This window comes from Mizuhopecten yessoensis, unplaced genomic scaffold (assembly GCF_002113885.1).
Source record: "Mizuhopecten yessoensis strain PY_sf001 unplaced genomic scaffold, ASM211388v2 scaffold9023, whole genome shotgun sequence".
In the NCBI taxonomy this organism is placed as follows: domain Eukaryota; kingdom Metazoa; phylum Mollusca; class Bivalvia; order Pectinida; family Pectinidae; genus Mizuhopecten; species Mizuhopecten yessoensis.
Window position 1 is genome coordinate 1341361 of NW_018407840.1, and position 23824 is coordinate 1365184.

General features: G+C 33.5%; 1 protein-coding gene across 1 annotated transcript; it reads right to left on the bottom strand.

Moving 5' to 3' along the window:
• Positions 1–2639: 2639 nt before the first annotated feature.
• LOC110457104 lies at positions 2640–18864 on the bottom strand. The gene is made up of 32 exons (XM_021508205.1): positions 18784–18864; positions 17773–17943; positions 17290–17394; positions 17062–17166; positions 16536–16768; positions 16142–16247; positions 15865–15978; positions 15253–15357; positions 14728–14829; positions 14350–14454; positions 13806–14038; positions 13302–13407; positions 12650–12754; positions 12032–12136; positions 11120–11221; positions 10684–10788; positions 10029–10261; positions 9672–9777; positions 9349–9456; positions 9064–9168; positions 8512–8613; positions 8024–8128; positions 7674–7906; positions 7256–7361; positions 6630–6731; positions 6311–6415; positions 5196–5297; positions 4752–4856; positions 4381–4613; positions 4059–4164; positions 3393–3494; positions 2640–2931 (listed from the first exon to the last, which is right to left on the bottom strand). The coding sequence occupies exons 1-32, from the start codon at positions 18851–18853 to the stop codon at positions 2708–2710; spliced, it is 4149 nt and encodes a 1382-aa protein (XP_021363880.1). The 5' UTR covers positions 18854–18864; the 3' UTR covers positions 2640–2707.
• Positions 18865–23824: the final 4960 nt, after the last annotated feature.

Below are 23824 nucleotides of genomic sequence, written 5' to 3' on the forward strand. Positions count from 1 at the left end.
TAAGTGTTTATGTAACTCGTGATTCACTCTTGCCCATCTGTAATATCATTAAACATAATTCCTTATTTCGTTTTTCCCCTTTAGTGCATTGAGGTTGAGTTTGTGTGCACAATGCCCACTTTGACCAATCTAAGAGAAATGCTAATATAAACACGTTCTCTAAGGAGACTCTATCAAACCATGCACAAGCAGGTACATGTACATACAGTAATCTGTGTTTGTAGTTATTTGAACCTTACATTTAGAAACCCTGTTCTATTCTAAGGATTTATCCCATTACCAACAGCATGCGATTGAAATTGATAGAAAAATTGTCAGAAATTTTCGACGATCTTACGTCAAAAGCTGATAATCAGGATGATAAAAATCCGTGCTGGATCCTTTCTCCTTTTTGTGCGATACAAACGAAAAATTCACATCGAAACTGTTCACCTTTTTAAATAAAACTAGAAAAAGGCACGTTTGAATATCCAATACACTGACAGAAAAGAGCATCGACAGCTAATACTGAACATGTCAACGTTACACTGTAGCATATTCATGTAGCGTATACACCTTTAAAAGGTGATTCTGAATATAATTTTGTTATAATAAATGTGGAATTTAGACAGTTCTGAAAATTCTATCTCTAATTGTATATGTAGGTATGCCATGATCTGTATGTTTGTGTTCGAAATAAATAAATATCCTTAAAGAGTACTTATATTTAGATGTAAAACATAGATGCGGTTAAGTGGGATATACGCATTCATATTGAAAAGCCATTGGTCCACAGCAATTACTTAAACATGTTAATAAGCAGAAAGAAAACTGTTCTAAATGAGCTTCAGTCGCTAATTATTATCATGTGAGGGAGCCATACCTCCGTCCTGATGTCAGTTATAAAACTGTCTCATTTTTTTTATTCGTAAGATAAAAAGTATGAATGATGAAGTTTTACTTTTTTATTTACTTTCATGCAGGACTTTAATCAATTCAGCTATTAAAATATTTTCCTTGTTTTTTATCTTTGATATCAAATTAGAAAACCTCTAAATCAATCAGTCCTTTTGATACATTGTCCCGTTATCCCTACATTTCATTTTGAAGAGGACCAGTGGTATACCTGGATAGGGGTAACACTATACTAACGCTGGAATGGCTTCCATCTATACTGTAAGATACGCGGGACGATTTCGCTTTTCCAATTATGAACTCCATCTTAATTATCGCGCCTGTTTCACAAAGATTCATTTTTTTTGCTTTGAATATCATTTTCGTAATGACGTCAACTGCTGACCGACAGGTTCTACATCAGGGTTTCCAAAGTTGTTGAAGACAAGGTACAAATTGTACGGTCACCATCATGATTCCATTTGGAAATATGCTTTACTGATATGAATGACGATAGCTGTGTTATACTCATTACAGGGTTTACCGGTTTCATTACCACAGTTGCCTCTTTTGGGACATGACATTATTGACTTGACCCAGACGTTAAAGCAGAAGATGCTTACACTACAAGAACACCTTATCGCATTCTCTAATTTCTCCATATTTTATCGTTTTTGTTCCAATTTTAGTTTTTTAGTCATTTTTCCTCTGGTACAGTTGTGTGACCGTACAACGCACCAAAAATAGCGTGCGCACACCGCGCATACATCGTTCACACACCGTCCGCACATCGTCGACACATGGGTGCGCACAACTGTGCGATTTAACAATCGTTCGACCCGTTGGGTGCTTCTCTCCGCACAACTGTGCGATTTGGTATCAGTTGATATCAAAATTACGGAATGACAAAAATACGGAAGGCTTGTATGTGATAGTGTATCTGTAATTTCTCATAACAATAATCAAGATTATACAATTTCACAACGCGTGTTACACAGTATTACGGCGACCGTTAGGCAGTCAAGAATAGGTTTTGCTCTAAGCAAAGGTAACAGTACAGGTACAATTTGATGAGTTTCCGGAGTTTTACCTGACCAGTGTCTGACACACAGAGCTGATATGCGATATCGTATGACCGTAATGAATAGTATTTGTTATTTGCATTTGTTTGCCTATAGCTCCCCTTCACATGAATTTTCACACCCCCAGCCTTACCCGACGAGTTACGTAATGGCCCCAGGCGGGGGAAAATACGGTCCAGGTACATGTACAAAGTAGTTATGTTTACCTGTATACGGGATTGTGTTGTAATTGTACATGTGCCGATTAAGTTTGTTTAAAAACACCGAAAACACAATTTCTAAATATAAGAATGTATAGACAGAAAAACAAGTTTATAGATGCAGCTAGAATATAGAAACATACGTACAAATCAAGTTTATATGTATAAACACGAAACCGTATAATTGTTAAGGCATTCCTCAATTTAAATCAACCACGATTGTAATCGAACAACGTTCGTCCATCGTGCGCACACATGTGCGCAAGCAATGATCGTCTAGCTTTTTATCGTTCGCCCATCGTGCACACACCGTTCACACACCGTGCACACATCGTGCGCACACCGCACACCGTGTAACGTTGTGCGATCCCACAACTGTACATGTATATGTACTGGTTTCAACAATGCAATGGCGTTTGCTTGCTCAGAAGAATTCAAGTGAACTTGTTTACTTTATCAAAATATCACACAGACACTAGTTATAATGCAATAAGTTAGTAATGATTATTTTATTTTTCATTTTTTTGACAAAGTAAATGTTATCTATGGAGTTTAATATCCACTGTCGGGCGCAGCTTCGTAACCGCCACCTCCGCCAGTACTTCCATAATCGCCACCGGTTTGAGTTTCCCCATATCCTCCGGTATGTCCTCCACTAGTGCATATACATCCTCCGTGGTAGGCATCACCTGAGTAGTTGTCGTCACACTCACATTTGTTAGTCTTGTAGTTACAGTGAGAGTGTGGGTAGGCCGGGCAATGTCCACCACACGGATCTGGGTTAAATTCAAGTTAATGAAGATGGTTTTGATTATATATGTCTATATCTTTCAACAGCATAATACATTTACATTTTTTTTTAACTGAAATGTACCTGCGTTACAGAATCTATATTGTAATATGAATCATAATCCGTCGTTTCAATATTATATACAAGCGTAAGTGATTCATATTTCAAACACTAAGATAATTCTTTATATTGTATTTGAAATGTCTAATTTCTTGTATAGATAGATGTTAATAATTATTTTCTTGTAAGAAGATTTTTGTTTTGGTAAATATTCATTGAGTAAAATATGTTGTGCAATACAACTTCATATACATGTAACAAATAGTTTATAGTAGTAGATACATGATAAATAATCAAACATTTTATGTACTTATCTGTTGATTATGGGATAAATAAATAAAATAACACAAATATCAATCTTTTGTAATCAAGTACGAAAATACTCACGCTCACATACTCCATTCCACTTAACGAATCCTTTGAGACAAAGACATTTCTGTGATGGTTTGTCGCAGAAAGCATTAATTCCGCAAGGTCCTCCGCATGGTTCTATGCATTAAATATAATATATATTTTATTGCCGGTCTGAGTATATATTTCAAAACATACGATCAGATTTTACTCTTCAACCTCAAAAAATGCCCTTCTTAAAGGATTTTTTGTTGTTTTGTCGATAATGGTTACAGTAAGAATTGAGAACTTTTCTTTACAACAATCTGTACACACATTTAAAATACTCGAGAAAGTGATAGTTTTTTGTGTTATGTTAATTATATTACCCTATTAAATAATATTTAAGATTATTAAGCTGCTGCTCCATTCTATATTTTTACAATATTTAGAAGGAAAGTGTTTGACAGCATACCTAAATGTCATTCGTTTCACATAAACAAAACTACGATTGCATTACAAGTACCACATAACATATACAATGATATTGTGACTTAAATGAACATTTTCTAATCAAAGCAAAACATGTATAATGGCTATCTTATTAATTTTGTTTACCAAATGTATACACATTCCAACCAAAATCAATACAACATATACCATAATCATCTCATAACTTATCAATTTATAAGTAAATATTTGTTACATATCTTCATGACATACCATCATCATTCTCAATGGTGACCGTCGCTTTGTACTGAAGTCCAATTACTCCTCCCTGTGTCACTTCAGTAAGAGTGATCACAAACTGTTCGTCAGCCTCGTAAAACTAACAAAGAAAACAAATCACGTTATATAAAACTGGTTGATTTTTTAGGTCTTTGAAATGTTCTTGACAATTATTGCGTTCCTTCAACAAGCGTTACTTTGTAATTAACGTTTATTACACAATTTATGTCGTAACATGTTATTTTGATCAAATTATAAAGTTGTTGCCTATTTCATTCATTCATACGTTCGAATATGTTAATTGTAATTTGCTCACTTTGTCGTCAATAATGTGAATGGAAATATCCTTAGAGGTTTCCTTGTCTCCAAAGTAAAGAACTCCTCCGGTGTTGACGTAGTCGTGGCCACTTTCGGCGGTCAGATCCGTAGTTTTCCAGGTAACCTTCACTGATCCAGAACTAGAGCCAATCCTATTCACGTTTACAACTAGTACATTTACGCTTTCTTTTACAGCATAGCTTGACTGGGCGATAATAAACACGCTTGGCTCTGCAAATAATGAAATTGCAAAATCTTACTGCAATGTATTAACTGATAATCTCATGGTATTGGAAAAACAAACGTAATATATGATCAAAAGGAATATATCTAACTCAATGGACAAAAAAGTAATGGTTGATCACTTACTCGAACATCCGACCTTCCCATCACCAAAGAATCCCGGGAGGCAAACACACTGATGGGTAGTAGTGTCACATTTGGAGTTCTGCTTACACTGGCCGTGGCAAGGTACTGTTGTGTTAACAATAGAAATGTTGAGCTAACAGAGATCAACATCCATGTTATTATTCTCCTTGATATTTTAGCTGTTATATATATTTAAAATAATGTTTGCATTTGACAAAGGAGTGCATTGCTTCAACATTTCCCAGTGTTTATGAATCAAAGTAATACATTTCCAACACACATTGGTTTGATATGATCAAATGCCTTCATTGGACAATACTTTCGTTATAACTAATAATAGTAATATATATGTATATATTGATGGAATAACATGCACATAAGTATATATTGGTAATACCAACGATATCATAGCCAACAATATTCTTATTACACACGTATACTTACGATGACAAGTCTGGTAGGGATTTCCGTAATAACCCGTCTTGCAATGACACTTGTTATCTTTCCCACAGAAGGCATAATCTTTACAGGCTCTATTACATGGAACTGTAAGACAAAACAGTTTAAGTTCAATATATGATTTTATTAGAACATAACAAATGTGACGTCATTTTGTCTGTAATATTCAGAATCGTTTTAAAACATGTCCTTTGTCGATCTACAATTCATTAAAACTTATTCATTTCAAAATCTTACTTATTTCGTTGCATAAGCAATGAAGTTAACTAGCACTGGTTGGCTAATAAGACATTCAATTAGTATGCCAAATTAACATGTGCAACATATTGCGTTCAAATGCGTGGTTAAACTGTAAGAAAATATTTTTGTGTTGACAGCTGCCCTGCAGGAAGGGCGTAAGAATTGTACCTGCTGCCCCCAATTGCATGATCGTAAGAGGCGACTAAATGTGGGACCTTATCTCTTCTCTCCTTTCTAAATAACTTTCTTTTTCCTAATGTCTCCCTTGACAATGCCTCACTTTTGGCCATTTGTTGAGTGTTCGCCCCTGTGAGGAAAGCTTTGGGTTCTGTCCCCTGGCCGAGACATACCAAAGTCTTTAAAAATGGCAGTTTCTACTCCTGCTTAACGCTCAGCAAATTAGGAGTGGGACGACTGGTTCGCCCGTTGTCAGTATAATGTGACCGGGTGGGGCGTCCTGCTGGGTGTCTTCGGCAGTATGTTTCAGTGAGGTAGCACTATAAAGTCGGCATCAGTTCCGCGCTATTACAAGAAGACAAACACGAACATATCGCAGCCTCCCAAAATACACACACATACACTACACGCATGCATCTTGCACACAGGGGAGGCCGTCCTTAAATGACCTTAGCTGTTAATAGGACGTTAAACAAAATAAAACAAACAAAATTGTGTTGACAGTGTGAAATAATAAACACTGATTAATTGATGCTAACTGTTTAATGGAGCATATGATTTGTAAAATAATAATATTTAAATATTAGATTCTGTAGGACAAGAGAAATTAATCGTTATTATTTTCTATCCTTATTTTTTTCGTGCTATGGAAGATATCCTTAACGGACATAATATTTACTCACTGTAACATTTCTGTGTTGGGGTTCCGATGTAGCCTCTGTTACAGTAACATTGGTTGTCCTTGCTGCTACAGTATGCATTGGCGCAGCATTTTCCACCACATGGAACTATAGATAATATAATAAGTTGACATCATACCAAGAACTCAGCGTTAATGATAACATTTATCGTATTAATAAGACAGTTTAAAAGATTCGTAATACAAAATGTAGAGAATTAGGTATTTGGTCATGGTAGAGGCATGGTCGATATTCGGGAAACAATGAGTGCCATTGGTATTTCCACTATCATTTTATCTAAAACAAGTACAAATATACTCACGGCCACATACTCCATGCCACAGAATGAAACCTTTGTTACATACACATTTCTGTGTTGGTTTGTCGCAGTAAGCGTTTATTCCACAAGGTCCTCCACATGGTTCTGTGAATAAAACAAACATCAATATTCATTACCGGTTTGATGGTATCAAATTTCTTTTGAAAATATGCAGTGTAATTTATTTAACGAAAGTTTCAACTAAACGATTGTATTTCCTGAAATTCTTCTTACATTTTTATTATTTCTTGGTTTTTTTACATGTTATAAAAGCTTACAATAGCATAATATATCTGCTAGCCAGCAAACGATTTGCTGTCCATTGCTTTTATACTGTACATAAAAAACAATTTGTTTTGTTTATTTTTATACATTTTTTTTTTAACATTTGAATTATAAACCCCACTAGCTTTTTCAAAGTTCCCCGAAACATCCAACGCTAGTAATTTTGAAAGAGCTGATATGCATACGGTATAGTGTATGTCGGTTCATTTTCCGACCTTACTTATGTTATGCATCAACGCATTTATCCTGTATGTTTGAATAAATGTTTTATAAGTAACATTGTCTGTTTACTTTCAAGTAAACGTACAAATTCTCGGAAAAGAAAAGTAAAATATAACACTTACTGTCGTCGTTTAAAATAGTAACAGTTGTTGCTGTCAAACCTCCAAGCACACCTCCAGGCGTCACTTTTGTCAAAACTATCTGGAAATTCTCGTCTTGTTCATATACCTAAAACGATTCATGAACTACCAAATTATGTAAACTTTTATTGATTTCATAAAAACCAAAGGTTGTCCTTATAGTCGAATGAATGCTTATTTAAAGAAATGTATGGCATTTAATGTTTGTGTTGATTGATTCCATCATGCTGATTCTAATAAGTTAATAATATTATGATTTTATCTTATTCATACGTTTGGACATTTCTATCCTGTATTATTTAACAAAACACTGTTTATTACCATTTAAAAAGAATTAAGAATTGATTGAATGTCCGTAAAATATTTTCAATCTGGATAATATAAGGTCTGTTATATTTACCTTATCGACAAAGAGATAAATTGTGATGGTCCGTGACTCAACGCCATGAGCGAAGAATAACACTCCGTAGCTGTTGAAAAAGTCATGAGGGTGGCCGGCGGATAAATCTTTTGTTACCCAACTCACAGATATAGACCCATATGTTGATCCAATCCTTTTTACTGTCACTGTTATGGTACCCGCGTCTTCGTTGACTTGGTAACTGGGTTTCGCGAACACAAATGTACTTGCTTCTATAAAACAAAAACGTGTACGTATCACTACATGATTGCTCTTTATGTGATTTTTAAACGATGATAATTATTTTCATTGAAGTATTTCTTACTGAAAGAATATATTAAATGTCTTACTGTCACATCCAACTGTTGGGTCCCCGTAGAATCCGTGAGCACATTCGCATCGCTGGGACGAGATGTCACATCGAGCATTTCTCTTACACTGAGCCCTACATGGTACTATAAAATCACAAAAAGCACACATTTATACATTTATGAAAACACAATCATCCAAGATTAGCATTATACTCTGAGCTTTTATGAGATTTACATATTTTCGTATGAGAAATTTTACAGACATTTTAAAAGTGCTATAGCAAAATCAAATGTATATAGACTATCTTGCCAATAACAGCGTAGAAAGTGGTTTACTTAATTGTTAAGAGATGGATGTTAAGGTCATGTTTGATGGCAAAAATGGACAACAACTATTGTATGATAGTATACAAATTGATTGTACAATCTAAAGTCAGGATTCCCATTCATTTGAAAAATAGTATCAAACTTAACATTATGTCNTTGTAGTATAATGTAATCTTAATAATAAATTTAATCCCACTTACGTGTACATTCTACGTACGGGTTTCCATAGTAACCTTTCTTACAGCAACACTTATTATCAGGTCCACATTCAGCATTTATTACGCATGCGCCTTGACATGGTTCTGTAAAATTGGTATTAAAGATTGTCAACAAGCACTTGGGGAATACTATCGCTAATGACTTTATGAAATATATCGAAAATGAAATCATTATTTAGGCCTAACAAAAGCTTCATTTATACAATAGAACATGCTACAAATTCTTCCGTGTTTATCTATAGTGACACATTTCTGCCATCGATTTACTACTTCTGAAGATAACTTGAAAATATACAGAATTATTGCATGTTGTTTGCAGATAATGTTTCCGAGACAAAACTGATATAAATAGATGACAAAGGAAAAATAATAAATTATAATCTTTCCAAAAACTACATAATTCGAAAGTCTTTTGTCGATTGCAAAAAGATACCACTATAAACATTAATTAATATATCAGTAACAATCGCTAAATTGTCTGTTGTCAGCGGTGATTAAATCTACAATTCCTTTATTGCTTCGCAGATAACTTACTATAACAGGCCACAGTTCCGAGTCCAAGGTATCCTGGTTTACATTTACATGTATTATCACCCCTGTCGCAGTATGCGTTATTACAGCATCTTCCACCACATGGCGCTGTAATGAATATAGCATTAAATTGTTTAAGTTGCAAAGGATTTTTTTATCATTTTGACAAAATAGTGGTTTGATTTAAAATTTCTACTAACCATTTTTCAAGTTTCTACTGGCGCTATATTACATATATCTAAACCTTCGATTGTCAATATTTTTACATTTCTTTGAAGTGATACGTACGAACACATCCTCCATGATAGGAATCCAACAAGTAGCCCTTGTCACAAACACACTTATGAATGCGTAAATCACAGTGGGCATAATGTCCACATGGTCCACCGCAAGTATCTGCAAAAACCAATGACATACCTGAGTGTTGAGGTGTATATATATTTAGCAAGACAATATCGTAGTGAGAACAAACCCTAAATTGGAATTAATGAAATAGGTAGATATAAACTTAAACGAAGTCATCATTTTTCATAATTTTGCTTATTATGATGATTTGAAAGTACAGTTCTAACAATGTTTTAGTATAGGTACATATGCTACCTGCTACATACCGTCATCATCCTGGATAGTAATGGTTGCTGTCACCACCTGTCCTAGAACACCTCCTGCGCTTACCAATGTCAGAGTAACAGTGAATGACTCATCTGTCTCGTAAACCTGAATAAGAGGAGTCACGTAAACCTGAATAAAGTCATATTACAATTTAATGAAAAATGGCATTTCGTATAGGATGAATGTTTTTGACACCTTAATACCAAAAAAGGAAAGACAAAAAGGAATTGACAACGATATTTGTCTAAAGCATCAACTTTCTCTTTACATAATTTCATTTATTATTAGAATACTTAAACGAAGAACGATTGTAACATGCAAGATATGTACGAACGTATCATTCGAAGCTATGTTACCTTATCGTCGAGGATATGAATCGTGATGGTCTTTTCATTTTCACCGCTTGCGAAGTAGATTATACCACCTGTGTCACCAAAGTCGGTCACGCGTTTCGCGCTTCCCTCTACAGTTTTCCAATAAACAGAGACGCCCTGTGAACTCGATCCCGTCCTTTTGATAGTTACGTGGACGAGTCCGACATTTTCCTTCACAGTGTAGACAGATTTGGTAAACACAAAAGACCCCGCAACTGAAAAATTAAGGTACAAGTGGTTATCAAAAGACATCATCGAGCATCAAAACAATATATAGCTTGCATATATTGTATCGAGGAGTAAAATTATTAACCTTTACATATCATCAATAAAGATGTAAAGGATAGAGCTTTCTGGTCGAAAGTTAAAGAAAGAAAACCATTATATCGCGCTTTATCCAATGCAAATAAGCTGAACAATAAAATACTTCAATAAGAAATTAGTCATGGCGCATTTAATCTTAATTATTCATATCTTAATACTCAGTCACTGTGTACTTTGGTTTGTTTTGGTTTAGTATTGTTAATCGTCCTATCAACAGCTATGGTCATTTAAGGACGGCCTCCCCTGTGTGAAAGATGCATGCGTGTGTGTTTTGGGAGGCTGCGATATGTTCGTGAACTCATTGTGTACCTACCTGAACATCCCTTGAGTGGGTTACCGTAATAACCACGTTTACAGTAACATCTATGGTTCAAGAGATCACATGCGGTGTTGGCTTTGCATAGATTATGGCACGGCACTGTAGAATATACAAAAATATAAGGAAACAAAAGTACGTTGTCATTATCACTTTAAACTTAACAATTCGCTGATGGAATAACAGTATCCCGTTTGTCAGTTATGTATATGACAGTTGTTTTTTTAGATTATAGCAATAGAAGTTAACTTACCGAAAATAGTCCGCTATATTTCCCTCCTTGAATATTGACAAGCAAGCATTTTAAAGAAGACCAACAGGCTAAATCATACACATAAGTATATATATGTTATTATTCATTTTTTACACAGTCCTTTATCTTAATTTAACAGAATTGAACTAAACCTTAATTTATTTTAACAAATATACTTACAATGACATCCTTTGTATGGACTTCCGTAGTATCCTTTACTACAATAACACCTATTATCTTTGGCGCAATAAGCGTAGCTTTTACAGGCAGCATCACAAGGTTCTGTTGAGCAAAGTGTTTTTTTTCTTTTAATACAAAGATAGTTATACATATGCGTTACTTTTTGAAACTAAAAATAAATTGAGATGAATTTCAACATAACAATTATCACAATTTGTCTCATATATATGTATATTATAAAAAGAAAAATTCTTAACAACGAGACTTTAGTACTTTCATTTCTTCTAGGAGATTTTTTCTTTTAATACAAAGATAGTTATACATATGCGTTACTTTTTGAAACTAAAAATAAATTGAGATGAATTTCAACATAACAATTATCACAATTTGTCTCATATATATGTATATTATAAAAAGAAAAATTCTTAACAACGAGACTTTAGTACTTTCATTTCTTCTAGGAGATTCTTTCTTTTAATACAAAGATAGTTATACATATGCGTTACTTTTTGAAACTAAAAATAAATTGAGATGAATTTCAACATAACAATTATCACAATTTGTCTCATATATATGTATATTATAAAAAGAAAAATTCTTAACTACGAGACTTTAGTACTTTCATTTCTTCTAGGAGATTCTTCAGACTTCTAGTCTGAAGAATATATATATATATTTAATGTATATTTGTTCTGTTTTGTCGCATTTCGAATACGTTATAAAATAAAATATCTATTAACTCGCCAATTATTATTACGACGGTTATGATTAATATGGAAAAAGGACAATGTAGTGATAAGGCACAAATGACTCTTTATAAATATCTTGTTTCGTAACACCTTATATTTCTACTTTTGTCGATGATAAAACATGACGATACATACAAGCTTACAAAGGCTTAGAAACACTTACTGCTGCATTTCCATGTTCCTATACCGATATACCCAGTTCTACATTTACACCTGTTGTCAGTAGCATCGCAATAAGCATTGGCACAACATTTTCCCCCGCAAGGCACTGTAACCATAAAAAACAACGTTACATATATCACGGCACTTTAATCAATGAAATAGCACACTATTACAATTATTGCATACAGTGTTGCTATTGCAGTTAGGTCATACTTGTTCCTATGTATAGCGATGTGTGCCCACGTGACATAAGTGTTGTTTGATCAAGGGTTGTACCTTCAGGTCAGGGCAATGCCTATCTAGTTTTACTGCAGCAAGATAACAACATAATATTTTTAAATGACAATTTGTTGTGTCACAATCAAACATATTTTACTCCTAATACATATCATGTCCTTTTATATTGTCTATATCAGGTTTTAAAATCTGGTCACTTCAATTACATCATATTAGTACGGGTAAAATCTATAGCTTTAAATTACTTTTTACTCGTAAGATGCAGATGTGATTGTTTTACTCGGGGTTTTGACATGAGATAAAAATGTAAGATATATCACCATGGCATAAAAGCATTAGTTTTTTCCTATTCTTTGACATATATTGTAACATAATGACGTACGTGAACAACCTCCATAGGGATTTGGTATGTACCCTTTGATGCACACACATCTCTGGCTAGGAACGTCACATCGAGAGAATGGCTTGCATGGTCCGCCACAAGGAGCTGTGAACACGAAAGTGGGAAGTGTAATATAGAAATATGAACATATCTCCAAGTATTCCTTCTTTCAAATTGATTTCTCTGACTTTTATTTATTTAAAATTTTATCTTTTTACACCGATCAACTTAAATGAAAATGTCATCTTTCCACCATGCAATCCTAGCGTATTTTGCAAATAGTGATTAAATGTTTTTAATAATTACTGCAAAACCTTGTAGATAACAGCAGATCATTGAAAAATAATAACTATAGTTAAAAACAAGTACTCTTAGAAAGGAAATAATTATATATAATCACAACAACGATTGTAAGCTAGCTCATACTTAACTATTTAAGTAAGTCGTACAGTAAACCAGAAAAAAGTCGATTCATTTACGGTCATATTTACAAACAATTCTGTTTACGTTTAGGTTTGTGATATAGGACATTTCCGAAACATATACTGCTTTTTTATATTTATATATTAAGCATGAGGAACATCGGCATTGTTTAAAAGTACATTATCGGAAAGTACCTAAATGTTAGAAACAAAATTAAAAAGCGACTTACGGTCATCATTCTTGATCGTAACAATTGTCTGGAAAATATTACCAAGTACTGCACCCGCAGTGACATGAGTCAGGGACACAGAGAAGGTCTCGTCCTTTTCGTAGATCTATATATAAAGTATATATGTTGTTTCTGCTGCTTGATAGCACACGATCAATGTTCACAATGCATAACGAACACATATGTATATTACGCATTTCTACAAAGGTGTAAAACTAGGTTAGTTCTTGGTGTATAATAGCCGTATCATATAAATTTCAATTTATTTGTGCAATTTCATGAACAGGTTTTTTTATCATCAATGAATCTAGCGTCTTTAATATTGATTCTTATTATTATTGATATAATTTATACATAATTATTGGCAAAATGAAAGATGCATATATATGTAAACGTAGGTTTCGCGTATTTCTTATGTGTTCTTTGATTCCAACACATCATTTGTATTATTTGTTAGTACAATCAAATATTTATAACAAATAATTTAACAAACTATAAAATTACCAAGTCGACGGTGATTTCGATGCTGATGGTTTCGGATGTCTGTCCGCTAGCAAAATAGATATATCCATATTTGCCAATATAATCACTGCCTTGAAGAGCTGTGATGCCACGGCTCTCCCATTTAACAGTAACAGCGGCATAAGTGGATCCAGTTCGGGTCACCGTTATGACGACAACACCAACATTTTCTACTACAGAGTAGGTAGGACTTGCAATCACAACCACACCAGGTTCTGTAAAAATAATTCAAGTTTACTTATAAGGATATCAATGTTTTATTGAATACTTGACATGCATGATGTAAAAACAAAAGTCAAATTTGACTAATGTAAAGTTGTTGTTTTTTTTGTTGACCTTAATAAGACGTATTGAATATATATTGCCGAAAGGTATATGTGTGTCAGAATCGTAAAGATGTATCTTAAATCTTTACAAAACTCTTGAGTGGATTTTTTAATTATGTACGCAAGTAAACAGTTGAATCTGAATTTGCATACATTGTAACAAAAATATGGTCAAATGTAGAAATTATATTCACACTTACTGTCACAGATTTTGTATGGGTCGCCGTAGAATCCATCATTACAAGCACATTTTTGGGAGGGGATATCGCATCTGGCATTGATTTTACAATGACCGTGACATGGTGCTGTGAACATGAAAAGGCCGTAACAGGCAATCATTTTATTTGATGAAATGAAAGCAACATAACGCTTCTGATCATATTTCTGTGATATATTTAGCATAACTGAATGTCACCCTAAATAAATTAGCAATAGTTTACACATGCAACAAAATAACTAAAATTTCTAAAACAAAATACAAAATTATATCTTTTTTAATATGATACCTTAACAACAATTCAAAACTGCGAGACAAGAAAACATTACCTGATTCTCAACTACATTCAACAAGTACTTACGATGGCATCCATCATATGGATTTCCGTAAAATCCTTTATTACAGTAACACTTGTTGTACTTTCCACAGTAAGAATTGATTTTGCATGCGTCCTTACAGGGCTCTGTCAATGAAGAGAAAAGATCAAGAACATACGAAAAGTTTATCAAAATCGGATATCAAAGACAAAATCGATTAACAAGGAAGAACTTTGAACAAAGTAATAACTACATGAAGACACTTTAAATGAAAGAAATATCAATTGATTATCCAACTCGATTAGATAAGGAAGAACGATCATTTTATGCTTGCATACAATGTTATGGTAGCATGACAGGGGGCTACCTACTGCACATGTTTAATTTCTGGTAGAATTGTCATAGCGTTGAAGCACCAAGACGCTTGTTACTTACTCAGGTTAACGGATTTTCTTCTAGCTAAATCGATAGAGCACCGATCGGGAAAATATTAGTCCTTGGTTCGAGTCTTAGCGAAGGGACAGGGAAATTTATCTCTTTTGAACATATCATTAAATATTTTAACTTACTGTAACATTTAATTGTTGGTACTCCATAGAATCCTTTGTTACAGTAGCATCTATTGTCTTGTTTATTGCAGTATGCATTAGTACAACAGCGTCCGCCACATGGTTCTGTAATTAAACAGAATTTAAACTTATATATACAGCTGCCCTTACAGCTCTCTTGCAATCGAGTTTTCATTGTTGTTCTAGTTAACAGGTTACACATTAAAACATCATTGGAGCGCATTGATGCATGTGTTTGCCAGCTCTTAAAACAATTTGATTCATCGTCCATCATTTATTGTGTATTACATTCAGTGTAGTCAAAACTTTACAACTGCTTTTCCTTACATAATGTTTTTCAACATTGTTTGAGGATGGAAAAATCGAACCGATTTTTTACCTAGTCTTTATTTTCGAAAACCATAATGAAGTTAGCCCCTCGTCGAAATGGATTATCCTAAGTTTAGAATGCTTAAACGTACATGGTTGAAAAGAAATCTATTGATCATTGATCATTTGGAAGAAACAAAAGAATGCACAAAGGCCTAGCAATCTATCCTTTTTGTGAAAACATAGCAATTATAATTGGTAAAAGGTCCTACTAGGAATTCACTGAGGAAAATGAAAACTTACTGACACATCCTCCGTGATAGCCATGATAGGGATCTAGAATATATCCGTCATCGCAGACACACTTTTGGGACGGAACATCACAGTGGGAATAAGGTCCGCATGATCCACATGGTTCTGTAGAAAACAAATTACTTCACATAAATAAAACAAAATATTTCACACAAAAGATCGCCCTTGTTACGATACAAAAACTGATTTAACGAAAATTTGAAACCACATATTTGCATGCAAATTTGCTTTGTCAAGTATACTACTATATGTATGAAAAATGCCTTACTGTCGTCGTTTGTAATTGTGATCACAGCCTCGATTGGGGTTCCCAGAATGCCTCCAATACTAACTGACAACAGCGTAACTTTAAATTTTTCGGCCTGTTCATATTTCTGTTGAGATAAAAATATGTATTTTTGTCCGTTATGTATCAACTCCTATACAACCATTTAACTGTTTAGACTGAAAACTTTTCTTTACTTGTCTCAAGTTGTTATGAACTTTTCATACAGTAGGCCGAATAAGATTTGAAAAAACATTACACTGCAGACTTGGTGGCATAAAATTTCACATTATCTAAATGTTCCGTTTTTTATAACCATTGATAAATAAACCAAAAGCTTATCAAATGAGCGTTACATTTCCTCTCATTGTTTAAAACGGATAGCTTAATACTTTACCTTATCGGAAATAATGTAAAAGGTGATGTATTTTGTGTTCTCGCCGTTGCCAAAGACCACCACACCTTTATTGCCAGAGTAATCGACACCATAGGAAGCTGTCAAATCTGTGGTTGCGTATGTCACAGTTAATACGCCTACACTACTTCCCTTTCGCAGGACCTCAACTTGTAATTGACCCACGCTTTCAGAAACAGTATAGACAGTTTTTGTGAGTACGACGACGCTCGGTTCTATAAAACAACGTCAAAGATATAAAACATAAGGAAAGAAAAATGGGGTTCATCGCGAGACAAATGTTCGTAAAGTGCTTATTAATTACGTATATGAAATTGCAACATGTATTTGTCATGGAACATATGCCACACATTAAAACTGATCGATGTAGGATGTATATGAGAACAGAAGTCATTAACATTTATTAAAGGAGTCATATGATAACAAAAATCAATCAAATATAGTCTACATGCAGTGATATATACTTCGATAAAGTTGAAGACCTTTTCGTATCAAAAGTTAAACTTACTGTGACATAACACTGCACCATTTCCCACGAGTCCTGTGTTACACACACATTTGTTGGTATCTTTATTGCAGGTGGCATTGTCTACACATTTTCCATAGCAAGGAACTGCAAGGGAAAGTAGTGCATTAACAATTTTTTTTTTTTTTTTTAAATAAACAGAAAATTCAATTAACACCTGTCTGACAAATATTTAGGATACTATTGTAATACAAGCTTACGTGTACTTACGATGGCAATCGGTGTAAGGACTTCCAATGAAACCAGTTTTGCAATTACATTGGAATGTTTTCACATTGCAGTATGTATTTCGTCCACATTTATCCCAACATGGTTCTGAAAATAGAAGTTGCCAACGTATAAAGAAATTCATAATATGAAAACTAGAAGAAAAATAACACTACTTTAACTAATGACAACAAATTATAATATAAAATCAGATTATATCACCATAAGATGAAAAGACAAATATTTCAAACATAACACAAATAAAACATTTTGCATTTTGATATTTTTCTTTTTTAAACAGTAACAATATATGTAACAGCATTTTGTAAAAATAGTGATCAGACATATAATTATGAAAAAGGAACATATTTGTTTATGTCAACTTATACCTAATTGTTTCAATAGTATTTTGATAAAAGGAAAGCATTCTGAAACAGTATCAAATGCAAACACTTGTTACTATCGAAACATATACATATGACTTACTGTCACATGGATGTGTACTAGCACCGTAGTAGTTAGGTTTACAAACACATCGTCCATTTATTAGGATGGCATTATCACAACACTTCGTCTGTGTTCCTGCGGGAGGTAAATAACCTGCTGGCGGTGGAGCATAGCCCTCTGGTTGCGGAGGAGGAGCATAGTCTCCGGCCACTAATGATATGATACAAGGAGTTATTTTTATTATTTTTTAGAAAAAATAAACTGGAACAGTTTTAATATAATATATATTGTTTTCCTGTGATAAAACTAAAGCTGCTACCTTTACCTTATATTATTATAAATATGAAAATATGTTGCATCAATTTAGTCTACCTTTTGTCACAGGAAATCATCAAAAGAAATCATATGAAAATTAAACCATGATTAGCAAATATATAGATAAATGTAGTCCCCTTTTAAAACAATCTATAGAAGCTAACTGCTTCTTGACGTTGTTTATAATTTATTATCATCTTAAAACATATTCAACAATAAGTTCTATAACTCTGTATCATATTCTGATCCAATTTAGCTGTAAAAGCAGCATGACAATGCATTGCATTGCAATGTATGATGTGTGATAATTGCGTTTCAAAGCAAAACAATAAATTCGCATATGAAATTACTGCGCGTTATGATGGACAAAATGCAAACAGTAAACAGATATTTTCTTATTTTTACTATAAAAACACCTATTTTAGCGGACAAGAATGTTCACGTATTATGGAATTTGAACAGATTAGCACTTTGATAAATTGGCGCACGCACACTTTCTTGCATACAAAACTATAAGTATATACTTTAAAAAAGCAAAAGCAAAATTTAGCACAATGTTTAAAGCAAATAACGTTTTTTGTTTCAGGTCCCATTGATTTCTAAAGTAATGTTTCCATCAGTACTGAATTATAGTGTATAAACAAACAGAAAAGTACAAAAATAATGTATATATTTTAGAAATGTCACTGAAATATCATATACTGAAATATTTCAGTAGATTAGGATCATACTTACATGATGGCGCAATCAGTGAGAGAGCGCAGATGAAGATACAAAACCCCATGGATGGTAGTTGGTATGGCATCTCAACCAACAGTGAATGCTACGCAAAAGGTCTTCTACAGTTGCCTTTTTATACAGAAAAAACTTGCTCTGCAGCCAATCAACATGCCCAACAGTAACATGTGGCGAAGGATTTGACACACCTTTTGTAGTCAGCACATGTACATGCCACATTACGTCCAAGGTATACCGTATCAAATAAATGTTATTAAAGACATAATCTTATCATTTATGTACTTCAAAACAACAATTTCATATGAAGTAAGTGCTTTGATGTTTAACAGGTGTGGTAATTTTAGCGTACCTTTTACATGTAAACACAAATACACATACCATTACTGAACCGTCTGTCTTTATATGAACTAACTTTGCAACAATCGAGTAAAAAATATCTCTTCTTAGGTTTGTACTTTTACTGCAAAATAGTTGTTGCTGATTAGTTACTGATGTAATGATATTTTACTTATAGTTTTGTTTTTGCTTCCTGTGTCATGAACCAATACATAAAGTTTTAACTCATTTAATTTAAAATCGTTTTTAGACGTAGATTTGTGTAATATTAATTCGAGGTTCGTCATATCTGCTTGATATTCATATCTGAAATTCATTTGTAGATAAGGGGTAACAGGGTTTGGCACGCATCTCCCTTTTTGATTTTAGAGTAGTTTATATTGGTGTGGATTTAAACCTTTTGACTGCTAGCATCACCGATGAGCGCTAGAAGAACGGCACATATGTATGGCAGTGATCACCACTTTTGGTTTACTGCATCAATTACCATATTGTATAGGAGCAATCATATATGTAGGAAAAGGAAAACGTCTTAAACGACGAGGAATAAACCGTTGATTTATTAATTATTTATGGATGAGGTATGCACTTATTAGTAAAATTAGCTTAAATGACAAATTATATAGTTTATGAAACATTATATTTTTAAGAAAAAATGATTTATTCAAATACCGTGAAACTAATTAACAATATGAAATCATTAACTGTGACATTAATTATAAATGTGAACACAAATATTTGTGATATAATTAGTAGTCTAATCTAAATGACTGTGATAAACGTACAAAGTGGTATAGAAGTGGTAGGTAGATATGATAACTTTCAGACGGCTTTGTGAATGGACGCCGTCACGTACGCAGTGACATGTACGTGTTTGTACAAGCTGTTTCCTTGTGAAACTCTACCGTGAAATCGGCCACAATAAGGATTTAAAACAACACATGTTTAACACCTGAGAATACAATGATTTAGTGCTTAGATAGCACTTATCGCCAACAAAAAGAACCAGGAGTTATACCTTCATATCCTCTACGAAATCCGAAAAGGTGGGGTTGATACTTGGCCTTTACTTCAATTTCTTTTAAATGACAGATATATGCCACAGGGGCATATCATTTTGAAAATATATTATGAAAGTGTATAGTGTTGTTTTTATAATATGTCATATTAATATACATGATGTAAGCATAGTGGTACCTGTAATTAGAAACAAGCAACATTTTCAAAAATTAAAAATAAATCACAGACAAAGATATGCAGATATATGAAAACAATAACCTGAATGATAAAACTAATTTGCGTTTGGTTATTGTTTTATCTTTTCAATTCATTAAACAAAACATGAAGGAATATAACAATATTTCAAATATGTTATTCCAAACCAGTGAAACAGGGAAAGATAGCCTTGCCTGACTCCCATTACAAGTGAGGTATTTTCTGGATATAGGTATGGATAGGTATCATAATTGCAGTGAAACCATTTTCAGGTTATGTGTATATCTATCTTTAACAATCCTGAATGCTGAGAATATCAGTATATCTGACGAAAGACAAATTAAATGTGGTAAATGTAACAAGCGCTACATCAAACAAAGACCATTTGCATAGGAGTTTCATGAACCTAGTACTGTTAGTATTCATGAGAAACTAAATTTTGTTGACGACGCTTACACAAGTTGCATGACAACCAACCAGCTACCAAATATATTTGTTGAGATTATATTATTGTCGGATTCCACATAATATGAGTGTCATCTGTGGGAAAGAGGGCCTGGGTTATGCAACATGTCAGGGCATACCTGAACAAATATAATATTTGATTCATGTAGTGTCCACATGATGATGCACGTGTTTGCAATTAACATATGATTGGCGACTTTTGGAACCCTTCATTGACAATCGACCTGCAGACAAGGGAACCATTAGAGCTCCATCTTGGAGACTGAGTCGGTCATTATTTGAACTTGGTATCTTGCGTGGACTTACAGAAAAACAATATTTGTCACACACATTCCATAGCGTCTGACAGTCGTGCCAATTGCCTATGTAAAGTTACGATGGTAGTCTATATTTTTCACTTCTTTAAAAACTTTCTTTATATATTCTGTCTACAGCATAATTTTACAGTAATATCAAAACCGGTAAAGTTCTGTTTAAGCATGGCAAACATGACCAATGAATTTTTTTAAATTATCATGCAGATTTGATTTTAATTGTTCATTATGGTAAATACCGATTTATTTTCTGCTTTTTATCCTGCCAAAACACTTTATTATATTATGCAAGTTATATGCAGCAGTGATAATTCATAAACATGTATTCTGCAAAAGTTATCTTTCCTCTGGAGAGCTATTTCAGGTTGATATTGTGTTATAGACAAAGATACGCAGATGTAAAACAATGAAATAATCTGAATAATAAATCTAATTTACACTTGATATTTATTTGTTCTGTGCTTTGCTCATTGATTAAACAAAAATTAAATGAATGTTACATCAGTGTATGTCTTCAACTCTTAACAAGTAAAGCAATAAAATATATCTTTGTCAGACTCCCCATACAAACGTGATATTTTAGCATATTTGATTCTTGTGATCATGAACGAAGCTCAAGGTCACTAAAGGTTACCAAACTTATATTCATTCACATTAACCACCTACTTGCCAAAAATCAAGACTCAAAGACTTTTTGTTATGTAGAAAAAGAAAAGTGGAAAGAAAGCTTTTATTTTGTTTTGTTTTTTGTTTTAACTCAAAAGTGGTATATGAGAAAAACTGTGTCAATTAACAGGTCCAATCTCATTAATCATGAAATTTCACATACTTTTCTGCTAAAATACTCAACAATTTGGTATCAAAATAATAGTTGGAATATATGGAGATTGAACGGCGTTTTTAAATGTTCATGCCTGTATGAACGCAAATCAGTAACATCCATATTTCATGAAGCCCGCTAGGGCACATGTTTAATAAGAATGTAACCGATTTTCATTCATACCGGCATGAAAATTGAAAAAAAAGGCCGTTCAATCCATAAACTTACATTTTTACTTTAGAGATTTTGTTTCATTTTATTAATTTGTTCTTATATACTTAATTAATTTACTGCGTTTTGTATATGCGTCGTCTTTTAAACGACATTGGTGGAACAGCCCTATTTAAATAAAATTGGCGCCAATAATAAATCGTAGTCGTAGTCGTAGACGAAGGCGCATTCTCCATGTTATCCGAAGCGACAAGACTATCATTAACAAATGTTGATATATGACGTCATAAGTAAACCACGTGTTATGTCACGAGAGTTTATGCTTTTATACTCGAATTAAAGGCATTTCTGCTGGTTATGTTCATATAGTGGGTTGCAAATGTAAATACTGCACAAAATGATGGTATAATATCATAGTAATTGTGTCATTCAAATGCTCTAGGAAGACTTGTATAACCGCAATTTTCACATTCACACAGATGTAAGTCAATGAGTTTCCTTTTATCATAAAATTAATTCAATACTTACTCTGTTTGATGTAAGATTCCTATACCCATACCTTCTTATATATTTCTTGTTTTGAAATTCCAAGCGGCGGTCGATTCTTATGTTAAATCTCCATAAGCGCTGATCCTACCTTTACCATATATTTTTAATTCGTCATGTTAAAAGATATCATTGGTAGCCAACTTTTCAGCACGTATGATGAAAACACTTGTTTTAGAAGAATGCAAATGTACGTGTCCAAAATTAAAACATTCCTATTAGAAATTGAGATTTACATATTTTTCTGCTTAAATCTTCAATAAAAAAAAAATAAAAAAATCTTTCTTATAATTGTGTAATATTTGGTAACAAAAGAATCGTCCGAATATGTTGCAAACGATGACGATAAACTTGTATTATGATTGTGGCATTTAAATGCTCTTGTATTACTGCATCTTTAAAACCAACAAAGGTTAAGGACCCCCGTCCCAGCCGGAGCAAAACACTAAAGATTTCTACTGTCGTTTTTCAGTGTTAGAGTCACCTGCCCCTGATTACCATTTCGACAATGTTGTTATCTTTCCTTGAATAAATTTCGTTTGAATAACGTTTCGACTACAGAGTATGTGACACAGTAAAGTACATTGTTTGTTACAATGTTATGCAAACACAATGTGCAATTTTGTTTTATATTGGTTATTACATTTGAAGTGATTTTAATGGTTGGTAAAGCCTACTTTTATATATTTAAGAAATAATCAACATATGTGCGTGCATTATGGTGGAATATATAACGAGGGTGAGAAAATGTTGGAAAAAAATATTAACGAAGGCCGCTTCGGCCTGAGCCAGTGATACAACATCATACGATTGACATGAGTTGGCATATTTAGTTGGTTGCCATGACGTGATGGAAAGTCGCTGACCGGCTGATCATGACGCGACCTTCACCTTCACCGACTTCACCGGACAGCTGTGTTTTGCAACCACTGTTCAGACCGATGTTACATTTTGCAACATTATTCTTCACACACGGTATGTACACTGTAGGCGAATGCTCGACATCACTTCGACTTTTTGAAAACAGACGAAGTTTTGCAGACCAGAAACAACAGAACACGTGTGACGTCAGATACGATGTTTATTTCAATCAATCAAACATTGGCACGCTATCGACATTGTTCGTCAAAACATGAAATCAACGCTTGACAGTTCATACACACACTGCACA

What these genes read in the sequence shown, in the direction of transcription:
- LOC110457104 (XM_021508205.1), bottom strand. Translation starts at nt 18,853, where the DNA reads ATGCCATACCAACTACCATCCATGGGGTTTTGTATCTTCATCTGCGCT. An exon ending in TCCTTACACCGATTGCCATC is followed by an intron (nt 17,167 to 17,289) that starts GTAAGTACACGT and finishes TTTCCCTTGCAG; the next exon opens with TTCCTTGCTATGGAAAATGT. An exon ending in AGGAACATGGAAATGCAGCA is followed by an intron (nt 11,222 to 12,031) that starts GTAAGTGTTTCT and finishes TTTGCTCAACAG; the next exon opens with AACCTTGTGATGCTGCCTGT.